This window comes from Trematomus bernacchii, unplaced genomic scaffold (assembly GCF_902827165.1).
Source record: "Trematomus bernacchii unplaced genomic scaffold, fTreBer1.1, whole genome shotgun sequence".
NCBI classification, from domain to species: domain Eukaryota; kingdom Metazoa; phylum Chordata; class Actinopteri; order Perciformes; family Nototheniidae; genus Trematomus; species Trematomus bernacchii.
In genome coordinates, this window is record NW_022988082.1 from 184288 (window position 1) to 197420 (window position 13133).

Here is a 13133-nt window from a genome sequence, read left to right on the forward strand (position 1 = left end):
AACATCGCAAAACACTTGCAGCATGTTGTACATCAGGGATCTTAATTAAACTGCTTCTGAATTAAACATTTCTACAGGTTTCAGGTCTACATTGGAGCACAAAACTAATGACTTTGATGTTTTTAGGACCTAGAGATCCGTAAGGAACGACGCATAATCCTGGACTGTGAACAAGACAAAGTCAAAGACATCATGGAACAGGTTGGTTGTAGTCTTAAAATATATTTTTGTTTCCTGTATTTTTTGTTGGTTTTGTTTTTCGGATCAGGTTTAACTTGGCAAGCCCTGAGGGCAATGCATCTGCTAAACCTTTATTTCTCTTAAGTCCTTTTTGTTAACAACAAACAACATACAAATCATTCACTTAAAATCCTTGATATGTTCTTACATGACTAAATGTCAAGTGTTTATGATTGTGAGGGGACAGTGTAAATGAAATTGCATGCTTCTCAACACATGTGGTGAACTGCCCAACACTCGCTGGCTCTTCACGTTGACTCTGACACTGGTGATATGCTTAGGACATCATGGCAGAGCTATAGGCCTCATTTTGTCAGAATTGCGTTAACTTTCTTAAATACAGCAAAGCTGATTCACACATCTGTATTACACACAGAACTTTTTCAGTTAGAGGGTTTGTAGTCTGGTTGGTCGAGAGTGACTGATCAAAGGAGTGATGTATAAGCCACTGTAGCCCCCTACCCTTTATGCCCTATGTAAATATAAGATCAACTGAACTGGACTTTTTTCCTAGCTCATGAAAAGACCTTTTGGAGATTCATTGTTTTCACAAGACAGCAACGACAGGCTGGCAAATGGTAACACACACAATGATGTATTGACACAGCTTGTACTCTTTTCCCATCAGGTGATCACTATAGGCAGGCATGTGAAGGGGTACCACTATATCATCGCTAACCTGGTGAGCCCCTGTTTATGTCTAATTTAAACAAAAACTGCTATGTATTGCTGATGCATGACATACTGTACGTAGTGGTTGGGACAGGAGGTCAGGTAATCAGAGGGACAAACATTTACAGTCGGGTTATTTTCTCATCAATGATTGGCTCGCTGCACATTATCCCGCTTATTACTGCTCACTGAAGAAAATCAACAATTTGACTAAAAAATAATGTTATTCATTAAAAAATTAAGTTTTGCTTCTGCTATAAAAAAAAACAGCTGGAATTAAGGCGACAGCAACTGTAGCTTAAAACGACAGCAGCACTGATCGAGGTTTTCGGTGATTGTCCGAGTGTGTTCACATTTTCTTTTCTATTAACAGTCGTTAAACACTACTAGAGCCCACACCGTGTTCCAGTATTTTTACTTCCTGTGTGTTAGGGCTGTGCAATTAATCATATTTTAATCGCAATTACGATTTTGGCCTGCCACAATTACGAAAACAACATAATCGAAAAAAACAATTATTTTGCTTTGCTCGGTTGTGACAGTGCATTGTAACATATTTGATCTAATTAATTTTGGTCTAATTTATTTGTATTTATCATATTTATATATGTTTAGTAGCTTGTGGAAGTGCGCTCCAAAATATTTGTTGATCTTGTTTATTGGTATTTATTATTTTGATATTATTTATTTAAATGTATCATTTATTTTATTTATTTTTGTATTGGTTTTTCAGTTGAATTATACGTTCAGGGTAATCAACAGTTAAAAAGATACTGTTCAAATTATTATTTGTTTTTGTTTTAAAGTTCAATAAATGGATTTTTTCAAAGTCAATGAATAATCGTATTTAATAATTGTGATATCAATTATTGACCCAAATAATCGTGATTATGATTTTTGCCATAATCGCACAGCCCTACTGTCTGTCTTCTTCAGCTGATTTCTCTGTTGTCAACTCTCTGTGTCTTTTACCTACCGGTACTTTGAATTGTACCCATTTATTTGTTTCTAAGATCCAATCACTTTTACACTCAGCTGAAATGGACTGGTCTTAGCTGATGTTAGCATAGCACAAAATCAAAGGGTGGGAGAAGTACTCAGATCTTGTACTTGAGTAAAAGTAGAAGTACTCAAGTAACATTTTGAATGCAGGACTAACTTTTCTATTAGTCTTTTAATAGAAAAGTATTCTCATCAAAATATACTTAAAGTACCAAAAGTAAAAGTAGTGATTGTGCAGATTGGTCCATTTCAGAATAATATATATGATGTTTTATAATGATTGATCATGAAAGTGTTCTCAAAGCTGGTAAAGGTGCAGCTAGTTTGAATGACTTTGTATACTGCAGGGTAGCTTGTGAATTTACTCCAGGTGGAACTAAAGTCTGATTTAACACTTGATTATATTTCACATCATTCATCCACATCTGTGAAGTAACTAAAGGTATTAAATACATGTAGTGGAGGAAAAGTACACCATTTACCTCTGAACTGTAGTGGAGTACAACATTGTACTTAAGTACTGTACTCGAGTAAATGTACTTAGTTACTTCCCACCTCTGCAAGGCATAGCCACATTCAGTAGTGCAGGATATAAAAGAAGCCTGATTTTTAACTGCTTTTTTTCTTGTGAATGAAAGCTTGTAGTTGAAGTAGCAGATCTGCCTCCAGTAGGGCACAAATGTGTGGTTCTATGAATAGAACGCAACTACAAAGTCATTAACTGAAATACATGTTGTGTTTATCTTCTTTCAGGGTTTTGTAGATGGCGACCTATCTAAAATCCAGTATGGAGGTGCGAATGTGTCTGGGTTTCAGATAGTAGACTTTGATGATCCTGTGGTGGCAAAGTTTGACCAGCGATGGGAGGCCCTGGAAGAGAAGGAGTATCCAGGAGCTGATTCACGAATCAGAGTAAGATTTGGACATATAACATTAGTTCATAGGCTGGTTAGAATTAATTTAAATTGTTCCATACACTAGCACAATCATGCTTAATTAAATTAAATAATCTGACCTAACTCTCCAGGTACTGAGGAGAACATATTTTGTCATGAAACACTTTTTAATGTTTGCAGTAAAATTGGACATCATATTTCCAATAATCAATTTTTCCACAGCCACTTTTCCCAAAATAAATTTCAAAAAGGTTATGAAACAACCAGTGCGGTAACACACTTAAAAATAATAAGTACCCATTAACAGCGTGAAGTAAAGTAGAATTAAGACTGAGATTGATTTATTATAAAAACGGCTGCACAAAATTATTTAAACAAATGTTGTTTCTATCATGTTTAAAACCCACACAATCTGCCTGGTTGTAGATAAATTGAGATACAATTAGATAAACCTTTATTGAGCAGCCTAGGGAGCAACAACAGAAATGAGATTAAAACATAGGGTAGCACAGGGAGAGTTGACACAAAGATAATTAAGAAAAGAAAATAAAGAATGTAAATACCAGCACATAGTAAAATATCAAAACTTGAATTCAGTGAAACTGTTTACACGTATACAAATGTGAATAATTATGAATATCAAAATATATATCAGAGTCTGTTAGCAAGTGCAAGTCCAAAGTAGGTCAATCAAGGGCAAATCATGTGCCTACGGTGCAGGCTGTCATCAAAGTTCTTAAGTGGGGGTCTGTCTTTGACTAAGCAGCCTGATAGCTACTGGCCGAAGAGGGGTGAGTCTGAGGCTGAACGTGCTCCTCATCCTGCTCTGCATGGAGGTGGGGGGGTACAGTCCAGCTTCCTCCTCATCCTCCCCTCTGCCACCTCCTCCAGATTGTCCAGTTTAACTCCAAATACAGAGCCAGCCTTCCTCACCAGCTTGTTCAGCCCCTTCAGCATCTTATTTTAAAATGTCATCAATATTTTTTTAATACTCTTTTTATATTTTATTTATTTTCAAATGGAACATCTGACACTAAACCAATTTTCCCCTGGAATCATTAAAGTATTTCAGATTCTGAAATAGGCAGCAGGTTATTGAGATGATTTTGATTTTTATAACTTTTTCTGTGTTACAGTACACCTCAGCCCTCACCTATGATGCTGTCCATGTGATGACGGAGGCATTCCGCTTTCTTCACAAGCAGAGAATAGACATGAGTCGTCGTGGCAACAGTGGGGACTGTTTGGCCAACCCAGCAGTTCCCTGGGCACAAGGGGTGGAGATTGAACGTGCCCTCAAACAGGTAACCTCATTAAGAAGAGAGAGAGACGGGCCCATTTCTATTAAAGCTGATAAAAGTTATAAGAGTTAAATTAATTCAGCCTTTAAGTAACATATGTAAGGACTTCATCGTTTTGAAGAAGGCGCTCCTTGAACTTTTTTTAATGTGGTGTTTAAAGGATATATCCTGATATCTGAAGATTATTTAGAGGATCCATATGGTTGATGTGAACATACTACGACAAAAGATGAAATGATTGCAGCAGTGATAACTTCCCACAGTACAACATTCTGTCACATAGCAATCTTAACCAAAAATGAGCTTTTCATATGTAAAATGGTTATTTATATATCTTTTTTTGATTCATTGAGATGCAGGGAGGTTTCTTTACCCAATTTTCTTAACTTAATAATTAGGACATCACCTGTTACGTATTAGTATGCTGTATTATTACTTTCAGTATCATAAATATGTTTGTGTGCAAACTTAAATGTGTGTGTGTGTGTGTTTCTATTCATCAATTACATTGAACCTCTTGTATGTTGTGTACTTGTATGTGTAGGTGCGTGTAGACGGATTAACAGGGAACATTCAGTTCGACCAGTACGGGAAGAGGATCAACTACTCAGTGACAGTGATGGAGCTGAAGAACAATGGCCCTGTTAAGGTAACTGAACAATCAATTTGCAATATGAATACTTTCAAAGCTGTAACTGTGTGGTATGTAACCATATGTGTGTGTGTTTATGTCTATTCTTAGATTGGCTATTGGAACGAGGTGGATAAAATGGTGGTGACAAAGTCAGACCTTTACCCCAATGATACCATGGGAATGGAAAACAAGACAGTCATTGTCTCAACGATCCTGGTAATAAACAAATGAATGACATTCAATGTGAATGTACAACTGCAGAAACACTCAATATTGAAACCGCCACAAAGCTACCAATGTTGCTCATTTCTCATTTCCTGAAAAAATAACATACTGTTTCCTATATGATAGTGATGCTAGTGGTGTGTGTGTGTGTGTGTGTGTGTGTGTGTGTGTGTGTGTGTGTGTGTGTGTGTGTGTGTGTGTGTGTGTGTGTGTGTGTGTGTGTGTGTGTGTGTGTGTGTGTGTGTGTGTGTGTCTGTGTGTGTGTGTGTGTGTGTCTGTGTCTGTGTGTAGGAAGCCCCCTACGTGATGATGAAGAAGAATTCCGAGCAGTTTCAAGACAATGACCGTTATGAAGGTATAACTTATCAATTGTATTTTGTGTGTGGGTGTCTGTTCATTCTGTAATTACTTTCTAAATGAATTTCATTTACTTTGTTTACTCGATATTTGAGTTGAGTTTATGCCAAAGGGCCTGTCTATATTCTCGGGTGCTTGTCTAACACTGCTGATGTGTCTCTTTGTGCATGTGTGGCTTTTTTTGGACTGATGCTAGGTTATTGCGTGGATTTGGCTGCAGAGATTGCAAAGCATTGTGGTATACGCTACCAGCTCAGGATTGTGGGGGATGGCAAATACGGAGCGAGAGATGCAGAAACCAAGATCTGGAATGGTATGGTTGGAGAGCTGGTGTATGGGGTAAGAAATTAAATGTTTTTTTTCATGTTGGAACCAGAAGTGGAGAATGTTGTTTTTGGTGAAGCTCCAGATTTCTCTGATGTCATTTCAAAGACCTGACTGTTATGAGATCACTGTCCGCTACTTATTGTGCTTTTTGCCATACTTCCCATTGGGACACACTCATGCACTAAAAACAGCATACTGTATATAATTTGAGACACAGCATCAGTTTTTCTTTTTTCTTGGACCAGATATTGGCAAGGAGCATGCTGGGCAGTGTTACAGCATTAGGTCCTTAGGTCCTGGTGGGGAAAAATAAATAAAGCCAACTGTCAAATACTGTCACTCTGTCTTTTTGTTTCTAACAGAAAGCAGATATCGCAATTGCTCCTCTGACCATCACTCTTGTTCGTGAAGAAGTGATAGATTTCTCCAAACCATTCATGTCTTTGGGAATCTCCATCATGATCAAGAAGCCGCAGAAATCCAAACCAGGAGTCTTCTCCTTTCTGGACCCACTCGCCTATGAAATCTGGATGTGCATTGTCTTCGCCTATATAGGAGTTAGTGTGGTTCTCTTTCTGGTAAGTCAGACTGCTTATCTGTATTTATGTGTTTTTGTATTCCTACCAGAACTCTTAGGTAATGTCAACATGGTGGTCATACTTTTCAGATGTGGGTATGTAATATACATTGAAATGTTGTCTGATGTATTACCATGGTTTCTGTTTACTTTATTTTGCCAATATCTTAACTACACAGGGCAAAGACTAATGTGTTTATACGGACAGAGTGTGGAGCAGTGCAGAGACAGCGGACAGCTGAAATCAGGTTTCAGATTGTTTGAATTACGTGGTTTTATGTCATTTAATGTTGCAGCTAGTTAAAATGGAGTTCATATACTTGATGACTCATTTGAATACGGGAGATTCACTCATTATTTTAATGGCAACTAAACACAGGAACCAATGCACTTTGTAATTTGTAAGGATAAGTGTACTACATACTTTTTACATACTTTTGTTTTAAATCTTGGTTTCTGTTAAAGGTCTCCTATCATGCAAAATGCAGTTTTTGATATCTTTTATATATAAATATGTGTCCCCAGTGTGTCAGGGAACTCAAAAAGGGTCAGAAAACAAAACCCTCTCTCTTTTCCTCCGTACCCAAATCTCTAAAAACGGGGGCTAAAGCCTGATTAAGCTCTGGTTCTTCCTGTTTCCACCGCAGCAGAGCCGCCTCTAAGCACCGAAAACCGGTTCTTAGCTGACCCCACTCGGCTGCCCGGCAAGAACAAAGAACCAATACTTCACGCTTACGTCGGAAGGGGCGAGATTAACCTGAGTTAGTGGCGAGTACGGCAAATAAAAATTGTAACAAGCAGTAGCGCTGAGCAAAGTGACTATAACGTGACCACACACTTATAAAAAAACCACAATTAAAAGTCAGGCCACACTAACCAGGCTTAGTGTGATTCTGTTTATTTTGACCTTACTTTGACCATCCGTTCACTGTTATTGACCATTGTGTAGAGCAGGCAGACGTTTTCCTGTTGTTTTGTATTATAGCAGCTCAAGGTTCAAGGTTCTTTATTTAGTCATACGAACATAGCTACAGTGTAGTTATGCCGATGAAATTCTTAGGTCATAGGCTTCCTGAACAGTGCAACACAAAACACAGATAAACAGAAAATATAGTGCAAGTAAATAGTAAATAAAAAAATAAAAATAGTTGAAAAAAGTGAAATAGTGAAATAGTGCAATAATAGTCTACATCAGGGGTGGGCAAACTTTTTGGCTCGGGGGCCACTATGAGTTTTAAAATTTGACAGACAGGCCGGGCCAGTAGCAGATCGGTAAACAAATATTTAGCTGTCCACTCCTCATTAAACACTCGGCACTCAATGTTGACTTTTCTTTTCTTTGGTCCACTCATTGTTACAGATGCAGGTTCAAAGGTGAATTAGGTTCAAAGGTGAATTATTGCGTCATCGTTTGCGTCATGACGTAACCGTTTACGTGCCTTCTTATGACCCACACAGCATTTTACGTCGCAGATTTTCTCCGCAACACCGCTCACAACAACATCAATAGAGGACTGCGTCGGGTAGTTTTTAATTATACGAAGCCAGATTAAATTAAAGAACTACTTCTCCAACCTTGTACCTTTCTCCAGAGTGCCGTGGTGCATTGTTTATTAATGTGGTTCAGCTGCATTACTGCCTGCTGCAGTGCTGCTCGTCTACCGGAGTTTATTCTCCCGTTAACTCACGGCAGCGGCCGCTGTAAAGTATTCACTGTCTGACTGTCACACAAGCAGCTGATAAATATCCCCCATCCCCATAAGTGAATGTGTTTTAGTCTGAAAGCTGTTCGGCATCACAACGCTGTTATGAAAGTTTCTCTGGCATTCTACAGGTGATGTTAGCATAGCAACCGAAGCTAATCAGACTATCTTGACTACTTGTTGCTATCATATTGTGGCATAAGCCGTTTTCTACACGCATATTTTACCGGCGTAGTTTTCGTTATGATTTTACTTGTGATGGCCACATGTAGCCCATGTATTGATTCCATCCGATAGCTGCAATAATTCAGAACAACAGGAAAACGTCTGCCTCTTCACAATGGTCAATAACAGTGAACGGATGGTTATTAAAGTAAGATAAAATAAACAGAATCACACTAAGCCTGGTTAGTGTTGCCTGACTTTATATAAGTGTTTTTTATAAGTGTGTGGTCGTGTTCTAGTCACTTTGCTCAGTGCTACTGCTTGTTACAACTTGTATTCGCCGTACTCGCCATGAACTATTATTGCTCAGGTTAATCTCGACCCCCTCCAATGTAAGCGTGACGTATTTGGTTCTTGGATCTTGCAGGGTTGCCGAGTGGGGCCAGCTGAGAGAATAGACCAGACTCCAGCAAAGGTCAATTGTGTCTAGAGTGCGCCATCTAGTGGGATCAACTGAAATGCCGGGTATTGCAGGAAAAAGGCTAAATGAATTTATACTATAATTTGGACAATTTTGTACCAATATTCGGCGGGCCGGATTCAAAAGCCCAACGGGCCGTATATGGCCCGCGGGCCTTAGTTTGCCCATGCCTGGTCTACTTTCAAGTTATTGGAATATGATATATTTAAGCAATAGCTCATGACAGGCTGTGGTATATGCTCATTATATCACAGCTAAGGGGCGTGGTTCGGCCTGACGCGAAGCGGAGGGTCGACAACCCCCTTAGCTACAGTCTTATTGCCTGTGGGATGAAACTGTCCCTGAGTCTGGTGGTTTTAGTCCGGATTAGCCTTACGATTGAGGGCGGTGCAGCTGCCGTACCAGGCCGTGATGCAGCCAGTCAGGATACTCTATGGTGCACCTGTAGAAGCTGCAGAGTATCCTGGAGTCCATGTTGAACCTCCTCAGCCTGTGGAGGAAGAAGAGCCGCTGTCGAGCTTTCTTGGTGATGGTGGTGGTGTGAAGAGTCCATGTCAGGTCCTCAGTGATGTGGACACAGAGGAACCTGAAGCTGCTGACTCTCTCCACCGTAGTCCCATTGATGGCGATGGGGGCGTGTCCCTCTCCCTGCTGCTTCCTGTAATCCACAATCAGCTCTTTGGTTTTGCTGACGTTGAGATGGAGGTTGTTATCCTGGCACCAAGATGTCAGGTTTTCGACCTCCTCTCTGTACGCCGCCTCGTCGCCGTCAGTAATCTGGCCGATGACGGTCGTGTCGTCAGCAAACTTCATGATGGTGTTGGAGCTATGTGTGGCCACGCAGTCGTGTGTGAACAGGGAGTAGAGGAGAGGGCTGAGCACGCAGCCTTGAGGGGCACCGGTGTTGAGAATCAGGGTGGAGGATGTGATGTTTCCCACCCGCACTGCCTGGGGTCTGCCCGTCAAGAAGTTCAGGATCCAGTCACAGAGGGCGCTGTTGAGCCCGAGGTCTCTGAGCTTGATGACCAGCTTGGAGGGCACAATGGTATTGAAGGCTGAACTGTAGTCAATAGGGGTGTAACGGTATACGTATTCGTACCGAAATTATTCGGTATGGGCCCTTCGGTTCGGTACACACGTGTGTACCGAAGTGTAACGTTAAACGTGAAAAAATTGAGAACGTGAACAACTTTTTGGAAGTAATCCCAGGTGCTGCGTCGCAGCATTCAGTGTAATTGGCTACTTTGGGTTCAACGCGTCATAGAGCGACCAAGTCATTTCATTGGACGAGAGGCATACTATGAGAGCTGGTCACAGGGATGCGTTCAAATTTAGTCAGTAATTTGAGGAACTGGCGAAATGGCGAACGCAGATAAAGTTGAGCTCAAAAATCCTCCAGCATCATTGAAGTCTCCGGTTTGGGAACATTTTGGTTTCGCAGTTACGTACAAGGATGACGGACAAAGACAGGTGGACCAAACCAAATCTATTTGTCGGCATTGTTCAACTAAAATTGGTTACGCGGCTGGCAATACATCAAACTTACACACATATTTGAAAAGGCATCACCCGAACGTGAATATCACCGGTACCAAAAGAAAAAAGACTGAAGTGCAAACCCAACTCCCACTAGCATTTAAGCCTCCAACACTCGCAAAAAGTTCAGACCGAGCCAAAGCTATTACAAACGCCAAATATCCTTATGTTAGCAAAGCGCTACCTGGCTGTATCTGCTACCTCTGTCCCTAGTGAGAGGGTGTTCTCCACAGCAGGAGACATTAGTGCCAGCAGATCTGCCCTTTCGGCAAGCAATGTGGACAAGTTAATTTTTCTTTAAAAAAACATGAAAATACAATGACAAGCAAGTCCTAATGTCAAGCTGGCTGCTTAGGGGAGTACTAGTGCAGTACAGTTCAAGTACAGATTATTTCAGATCATCGAAATGCTGCACCTTAATGTTTATTTTATTATATCTTTTATTTATTTGAGTGAATACATTATTCACAGTCTAATAATAATAATAATAACATTTAAAAAAAAAAAGATGTTGTGTTTTGTGATCATTCATTCTGCTGTACCGAAAACGTACCGAACCGTGACCTAAAAACCGAGGTATGTACCCAACCAAAATGTTTGTGAACCGTTACACCCCTAGTAGTCAATGAACAGCATTCTCACACCGAAAACCAAGAAGTTCCAGAAAAAACATAATGCTCTGCAAGGAGTGTGTGTGAGATGTGTTCCTATGAACGGAGCGCTATATCACCATGCAATCGAATGGAAAAGTGTTTTTACAGTGGAAGGGAGAGGGGGGGGGGGAATCTGTAGAATAAAGGATTATATTTTCTTGCAGGTATCCAGATTTAGCCCCTATGAGTGGACACTAGAGGAGCCAGAGGACGGAGCGTTGCCACTAACAACCGAATCCACCAATGAGTTTGGGATCTTCAACTCCCTGTGGTTCTCTCTGGGGGCTTTCATGCGGCAGGGTTGTGACATATCACCAAGGTTGGTATCGCAGTTAAACCATTACAAACATTACTTGTGTAAGAGTGAAGGCATTTCTGAAATATAATTTTTAACATGAATCCACAGTTTCAGAGGGCTGTTTCTCAGCTTGTATTTATGAATCAAGTTGTATTGGATTGCTCTTTATTAACAGGATAATATGTTGTCAACTCTGATGAATATACATGAGGGTGAGCATGTCCTCTGATCTGTCACCCTGTTTTCTGCTCTGATGAAAGGCTTGTGCTTCCCTCATTTGTTGCATAGTTAGAACATAAAACGAATGTCCTGCTTTACTGCAGCATATCTTCATATGTCTGTGCTGCAAACCCATCTCCAATGAGTTATGTGTATATGCAATGGTTTTGCATTTAAAAGTACACTTTGAATAATATGATCTAAACATAGGTGTTTTCAGATCAGTGCTTCTCAATCTCTTTTTACATAAGGGACCACTTTTTATCATTTTAACATAACAATACCAGTACATAACAAATTAATTAATTCACATGTTGAACATATAACACCTGCAGGAAGCTGTTAATGTTAACATGCTTAATATGTGATAGGATACATTTTGAGCAATTATTTCCTGTAAAAGAAGCAACATATATTATGTATTTTATCATTTTATTGTAACTGATAGGAAATTCAGGGTTTTCCTCTCCCAACTCTTGACCATTGTTCTGTTAGCTCGTTGTTTGTTTTAACTGCATATTTTTATAATGCAGGAGAAGGCTGTTCGGCATTGGCAAATGGACTTATTCCTTTGAATCAATAATTAAAAAAAAATGACAATTTAGTTTAGTTGTACTTTTAGTATAGTACACAACTTTGACACAAGGGCCCTCAAAAAAATGACAATTTAGTTTAGTTGTACTTTTAGTGTAGTACACAACTTTGACACAAGGGCCCTCATTTATAAAACGTTGCGTGGGATTCATGTGAAAGGCTTGCATCGGGACACAATACAGGAAGTAAAAAAGTATTCTGTACACAAAAAAGCACACAAATATTCAGATTTATAAAACAGTGCGCACACACATCCTACACCGGTTTCCCTTTATAAATCAGAATGTGGATCAGCTTTTGAGGGCTTCACGTGACTGCCATGTTTGCCTATAAATGATCAATGAAATGTCCCTTATTAATATTCATTTATATATATATATATATATATATATATATATATATATATATATATATATATATATATATATATATATATATATATATATATATATTAGCCATAACTTACTGTTGTGAAAAATGTATATAGAAATGTATTGATTGAGTAATATATGTCAAATATATAAAATGTTTTACACATAACATCAAGTAAATGATATCCTGACTTCAGGGAAGATGGCTGAGAGATTAGGTGCATAATTAACCAGCTCTCACAAGTCGGGCTAATCATCCCTCTAAAAACTATAACTAATATCCACTCAACCCTCCAACAGGGAACTGGGGAATGGACTTGCTCCCCACAGTTGGAAGTCTCTTCCTTTTCAGGTTCAGTTTTGTGTTAATGTTTCATGTGTTTTTTATGTTATTAATTGTGTCAGATTGAGGAATGTATACTCAAAGAAAGATCAGGATGCAATTTAAAGATCTGAAAATGGTGTCCCTTAACGGGTTAAACAATGCAGTAAAAAAAGCGAAGGTTATAGCAAAATTGAAAAAGGAATAAACACAGCTATCTACAAGAAACACATCTTACAGCGCAAGAGCATGAAAAACTTAAAAAGATGGGATTCAAGAATACATTTTACAGTTCATATAAAGGCGGTAGTAGTATCTACTATCAAATACAACAAATAAATAAGACATAAGGAAGGGAGATATATACTTGTGAAGGGGACAATAGAAGACGAAATGACCACATTAGTTAATGACAAAGACATTAACTAAAGCAACGAGGTGATACAGCGCTTGCCCAAACCAATTCTGACAACACGTTCTCTCTCCTAACTCGTTCTATAGTGATGTTGTGTCAGGATCCCTTGGCGTTACTTTTTAACACACTGGGGGGCCCTTTAGCT

General features: G+C 39.3%; 1 protein-coding gene across 1 annotated transcript in view; it reads left to right on the forward strand.

The window, feature by feature from the left end:
* Positions 1–13133, forward strand: part of LOC117474923 (glutamate receptor 2-like) — a 110674-nt gene that overhangs the window by 34196 nt on the left and 63345 nt on the right. The window contains 10 exon segments of the mRNA XM_034120958.1: positions 127–201; positions 869–922; positions 2668–2826; positions 3947–4114; positions 4656–4760; positions 4854–4961; positions 5262–5325; positions 5524–5666; positions 6017–6232; positions 10934–11088. Coding sequence (XP_033976849.1) covers positions 127–201; positions 869–922; positions 2668–2826; positions 3947–4114; positions 4656–4760; positions 4854–4961; positions 5262–5325; positions 5524–5666; positions 6017–6232; positions 10934–11088 — 1247 coding nt within the window.